Below are 6,000 nucleotides of genomic sequence, written 5' to 3' on the forward strand. Positions count from 1 at the left end.
ATACGGCGTATAACCGGGTGACCTCCGAGGTTCAATTGATAGGCATAATTGAGCGTTGAGAAGTAGTTGGCCTGCTGCATGGATGGTTTGTTGGAGACGATGCTGCTGTTGGCCCTGGGCTTGTTCTAGATATAGCCATCCCCTCTCCAATTCTAGGAAGTTAGGTATATAAGCAGCAGAGCAGAACCCAGCCATTAGCTATACACATCCCACAAGACCTAATCCACCCCACCTTCCAATCTACAACCACTTCCCCTTTCACGAAACATCCCCATCCCAAACATGCCAGCCTCAACCACAAAGCAATCCGCCAGCGGCGGCGAAGCAATGCAAGACAACTACTTCGCATCCCGCTACAAAACCGCAACAATGATAAGCGACCTCCACGCTGAAGCCCTCGTCGCAGCATCGGGCATAACCAGTTCAGAACTCAAGCCCCTCGTCGTCTTCGACAATGCGTGCGGTACCGGTGCGGTTACGAGCACGCTTTACAACACGCTGGATAAGGAGACACTGAACAACTGGAAATTGACCTGCGGCGACATGTCCCAGTCTATGCTGGGGTATCTCCAGAAGAGGATTGTTGAGGAGGACTGGGTTAATGCTGAGGCGAGGATTATTGATTCCCAGGATACGGGGCTGGAGAGTTCTGCGTTTACACATATTTTTTCGGGGTTTGGTAGGTCTCGCTGGCTTTATGCTGCACTATAAATTTGATGTTGAAGGGAGAACGTATGGGCTAATGGTCATTTGCGATCCAGCTTTCAATCTCTTTCCTGATCCGCAGGCTGCTCTTAAAGGTGCGTATGAGATCTGTTCTTCATGAAGCATATTTCTTCTCGCTTGCTATTCTTATCAATTGACTGCGCACGACTAATTACGGTCTATGTTCCTCGTCATCAGAATGCCTCAGAATGCTTCAGCCAAAGGGAACACTAGCAATCTCTCTCTGGAAATACTGTACGTACACCTTATCTACCCTGAACACCATCACCACAACTATTCACAACATCAATAACAAACTAACCAACCCACCCCACCAGGCGGCTGGTTCACCATAACCCGCACCGCAATTCACAAATACCTCTCCCCCTCCCTCCCCTACCCCGGCGAAGAAATCCTCAACCTGATCGACAGCGGTTGGCCCACAGAGTCCGGCGTGCGCTCGTACCTCGAGACGGCCGGGTTCGCCGATATCCAGACAAGCGTGGACGTGAAAAAATGCCGTATGACACCCGACGATCTCGTCGATGCCTGCACCATGATTGTTCCTGCTATCATTAAGAAGTTCTGGACGCCTGAGCAGCGCGAGGCGTATGAGGGGAAGGTTGTGGGGGCTGTGAGGGAGTATGTCAATAGTGTGCTTGGGGAGGATGGGAAGGGGGTTTTGGAGGCTGAGGCTGTTATTGCTGTTGCGAGGAAGGGGTGATTTTCTTCTCGATGATATGAATATTTTTATATCCAGGAACAGTGGGATTGGATACATAGGGCAGAGTTAATGGGTACGACGCGCGGCGTGTGACGTACCTCGCGGGATTGCGATTCGATAATTCTAATTCCTCGTCGGCCCTTAGTTTGATTAGTGCTGTCTTGTTATTGTCTATGTCCATGGGTGCATTATCTGTAGGTCTTTGAGTAACTAGTAACGAGTGTCTCAGGCTGTCCACTCGATCGCCAAAATGGGCGCTCACTACACAATCCTCTATATCCTGGCAATAGCAATGGATCTAGTTTAATGCTCTCTAGTAACAACTGACCATGGGGAAACAATGAGATTCCAGACAAAAAAACTAGGGTAACATCAGGCTGGGAAAGGAACGAAGGAGATAGGAACAAAGTGTACCCTAGAAAGGAAATGGGAATGCAAGAAGAGCCAATCCGACAATTATACTGGGATTTATATGGTCTCGTGATATAAAAGAACAATTATCTAAACTTTATCACGCTTGCTGACGAGGTGTCTGGTATTTCACTCCAGTTGACTACCACATAGCTGCAATGATTGATAATCAGTGATGATCATAGACTGCCATATACTGTCATACCGGTAGGACAAATCACTGATCACCAGTCAGACCAATGTCATTAATGTCCAAAGTCATTTACGTACCTCCTGCCGCTATTAACTTTGGTATTATAAGCTGTGCAACGTTCCTTCTACTTAAACGTAAGGAGGCTACGTGAAAATCTTTCTTAATTCAGATGTTTTGCATCTGGTTCATCCTGGAAGGTCCCTCTTTCGTCTCGCTTCAATCACACTATTTTCTCAATCCGGCCCTTCGCTGAATGCATCTTCTAAAGCAGCAATCATCTTGAGTACGTTCACAGAAAATGCATAAACAAGAAAGACCCAGCCCCAATTTTACCTCAACACGGACCTCACTCGAGACTGGAAATTCAGAAGCATAGCCTTTACAGATGACAGGCGTCACTGTAGGGATGAATTGCCCCTCAATGTTCAGCCCGAGGATCCCCAATGAAGGGACCACGCCAATCCTAGCGTTCAGGACATGGGATCCCTGGAGATTTTAGTCACAGGAGAGTATAGGAAGCTTCAGCCAATCTCTCCTGCTCCATCCCACCCTCACAAACACAACTCTTTCTTCTCTTCAAAAGACGGCTTCAACATTGTCCTCCAGCCAGAGCCAAGATGTTCTCCCCTTCCGTACTTAGACTCTGCTCTTTCCTCTCCTTGACACTAGTCACCAACGCCGCTGTCACCTTCTACGGCGCCCAGGGCCGTTCCAGCGACCATGTCGAGTGCAGCATTGGCAATGGCAACGCGACTAGCGATAAAGCCTTGGCTACGGTCTTTGCAACGGTCTACAAGGGCGGCGGGGCCGTCACCAACACCACTATATTCCGCTTCGACGACGCCGATATCGTCTGCGGCGACGATTTCTACTAATATCCAGTTCGCCTGCATTGACTTCAATGCCACCTCCACCTGCGTACCCGGCGGGACAGACAGCGAGGCAACGCTGGAGCGCGGCCGATCTGCAGCCAACCTGAAGAAGCGAGTCGACTCCCCCATCACCTGCAACGAGTGGTCAGGGGAATGCCGAAACCAGTATCAGCCGCAAGGCACCTGTGCATCCGGATACTAGATGCGAACAATAAAGCAAGGTGATCTTACAACAATTGTTTGGTGCGTGAAGACATGCAGCGCCGAAGAGGCCCAGACCTGTCGGAAGTCCGCCTGTGCTCGATCCAAGGGTCTATGTGAGCAGGTGTCTCAAAAATGGTCCGACTGCGAAGAAGCTCTTGTCGAGTGCATAGGAAGCCCCGTGCATATGAGCAAGAAAATTTGCTCAGACACGGACGAGGGTTCTCTCAATCTAGTGTTATGGAATTGTTTGCAAAGCGGTACCTGCACCTCTTACAATGATGCAAAGGGAACGTGTGCCCTCAACGAACGGGAGTATGAGAAGTCTAAGTCATCTCTGCTCAATGAAAACTTTAATAGTCATTTTTCAAGTACCGACATTTTCAACTAAAAGGCTGTCAAAGCCGAACTGTGACGATTTCCATTCTGGATCAGATTCTCCGCTCCTGCAGTATGTGTTGGCTTTCAATGAAACTGATTAATATCATCTCGCGTCTCGCTTTGCACTCCCCGTGTTCAGAATTGAGTATTCTAATTCCCTTATTTCGTGAAGTGGGGAATAAGCACCTAGCGTCAAGTAGCCTATCACTCAGCTTTAATAGGGTATTTAGATAGCCTCCAATTCTAGTAGGCTCAGCTAAGGGTATCCCTGATTCTATCTCGCTATCCCTTGGGGCCATTCGACCTGGTTAGTTTGTAATAAGAGCCTTTTTTTCTCTTTCTTTTTATTTTGGCGAGACATGGTCCTACCTATCTCCCGTCCACATTATCTATTGCCAATATACTCCTTTTAGGTCTTACGTGGATTCGGCCTAGGCAGCCATTACCGATGAATTAGGGCGTAACTCTTGAACCATAACCTTAGACCTCTTCATTACCATGATATTGCATTTCATTCACCTTCAGCAGTACATAAGACACTATTGTCACCACTGCCAGTTTGATCGGTATTACCACCAGGCCTGCTATTGATGCTACGCACACCAGCCAGGGGGTAAAGAACCATGATGCTTTCAAGGGGAACGTAACTAACGAGTATGGCGGACAACTCGCCCATCACATTTTTGGACTCTCACACTACTTACTACTTACCATGATCTGCCTGCATGATATCCCCTTTCATAATCTGTTCAACGGCCGCGACACAGAAGGTAGAAAGGGGAAAGGAAAATGTAACCATAAACATCAAGAAACCAAAAAGAAAGAAATCTGCAAAATATGTACATCCATATAACCCATAGCACAGCTCACCTCTTACATTAATAATCAGATACATAAAGTAATAGGTCCCGTCATGACAAGACACGACGGAAGATGGTAGGGCACAGCAGGCAGACTCAATGGCGAATATTTCATACTCCACTTCCAACCAGAGAGAAAATCCTACTGCTATCCTCATCGTCTTTGTCTTCAGACCTAGTCTGGCGTCCAGGCTCTACTTAAGATCAACAGCAGCAAGCTCGCTATCATCCTCGTCCCTTCCATTCTCAAGATACCGTCCATAAGGCACAGCCTGGTTCCTCCCCATCCACCCCCCCCCCCCCCCCCCAAACCCCCTCCTTCCCAACAGGCGGAACCATACCATTCACTCGCCAATTATCCGCCGGGTGCTCATAGATATTATACTCCCACTTAACCCCTTTCGGCTCCAAAACCGGCCTCATAATTTCATTAACCCGCGCGATGAAAGCCAGCCTTACTTCCCCCGAGGGGAACGAGCGAGCGGCGTGGTCGAGCACGAAAAAGACCGTGTTCGGTGGTAATTTGCCGCCGCTGTAGAAGCAGCCTTCGGCATTCTCGTGGAAGAAGACATTGACGAGGAATGCTGGGATGCCGAGCTCGACGTACGTGGATGTTATGCTTTGGGCGAGTGTGTCCTTTTCGGATGCGGAGAGCGCGCCCGGGGGCTGTTTCGAAGGTCCAGCGGGGCATGGTCTGGTGTTTTGGTTGTGCTTGATAAATAAATAGGGACGCCAGGTCTCAATCTGAAGTATATAAACACCGTCGTGTCAGGATTTAACAGGGATATATAGTTGTATCGGTGTCAACGGGGCTTCCTGGGCGTACTCTGGTCATCTATGGTACAGATGTCCACGTCCCTCGGCATTAACCCCGTGAAAAAGTATCCACCTCGGTTCGAGGAACAGGCTGATTAGTGATTGTGTGGTATGGTTAGACTATTGAACTAATCACCTGAAGTTATGCTCGTAAGGTAGAAGGTACTCATCCGAGCAATTTAACCATCTCCATTATCGCTTGGGGATGACAACTGCTGTGGGAAACGCACCGTCTATCCACGGTCTCCTCCCCCTTGCTGTAAGAATCTGGCTCTTAGCTTGAACACAAAGTTGACCAAGAGTGTGTAACTCTCTGATGACACGTCGATCATAGGCGCAAGGCCCATGTGAATTTAGATTAGTGATATGATGCCGAGATCTATGAAAGATCATTAATCATTTCCACCTGTACCAAGGTTCGAGGTGAACTAGGTAATCAGTAAATATGGTAAATAAGCAAGATATCTATTGTTGAGATAGCCTCAGGCATCAGCTGGCGGTCACGTGCTCTCCGCACCACTGACTTTCCACCGATCGCCCTTCTAGATAGAAAATCAGAAGGCTTCTCATGGCGATCGTCCACCTCCGAGTTCCCGACAGGTTATGAGCCCTCTAGCTCGCCTATCCAAGGTCTCGCTGACCACAGATAGCTCCTAGCGACAGCCTCACCTATTTTGGCCACCATACAAGCCCTGGAACCTTTCATTTCAGCAAGCCACTGTGTGGACCGGTACCCCCACCAAGACCTTTAGCCAACCGTGGATCACGGCGCTAAACCTATCCATCCATTATTCCAGGCCGCTTACTGGCTGGAGAATACAACCGACCTAATCAGTC

At 48.6% G+C, this 6,000-nt stretch overlaps 2 protein-coding genes across 2 annotated transcripts; both read left to right on the forward strand.

Moving 5' to 3' along the window:
- Window positions 1-282: 282 nt before the first annotated feature.
- On the forward strand, window positions 283-1,429 carry BDV14DRAFT_205617 (class I SAM-dependent methyltransferase; the record flags this gene model as incomplete). Its single annotated transcript, XM_073774770.1, has 3 exons — window positions 283-679; window positions 762-800; window positions 1,044-1,429. 3 exons carry the CDS (start codon window positions 283-285, stop codon window positions 1,427-1,429), a joined length of 822 nt encoding a protein of 273 aa, XP_073622506.1.
- Window positions 1,430-2,650: 1,221 nt separating this feature from the next.
- BDV14DRAFT_205618 (uncharacterized protein) lies at window positions 2,651-3,107 on the forward strand (the record flags this gene model as incomplete). The annotated part of the gene is made up of 2 exons (XM_073774771.1): window positions 2,651-2,884; window positions 2,916-3,107. 2 exons carry the CDS (start codon window positions 2,651-2,653, stop codon window positions 3,105-3,107), a joined length of 426 nt encoding a protein of 141 aa, XP_073622507.1.
- Window positions 3,108-6,000: the final 2,893 nt, after the last annotated feature.

The sequence above is a fragment of the Aspergillus stella-maris genome, assembly GCF_047715825.1.
Source record: "Aspergillus stella-maris strain CBS 113639 unplaced genomic scaffold BDV14scaffold_100, whole genome shotgun sequence".
NCBI classification, from domain to species: domain Eukaryota; kingdom Fungi; phylum Ascomycota; class Eurotiomycetes; order Eurotiales; family Aspergillaceae; genus Aspergillus; species Aspergillus stella-maris.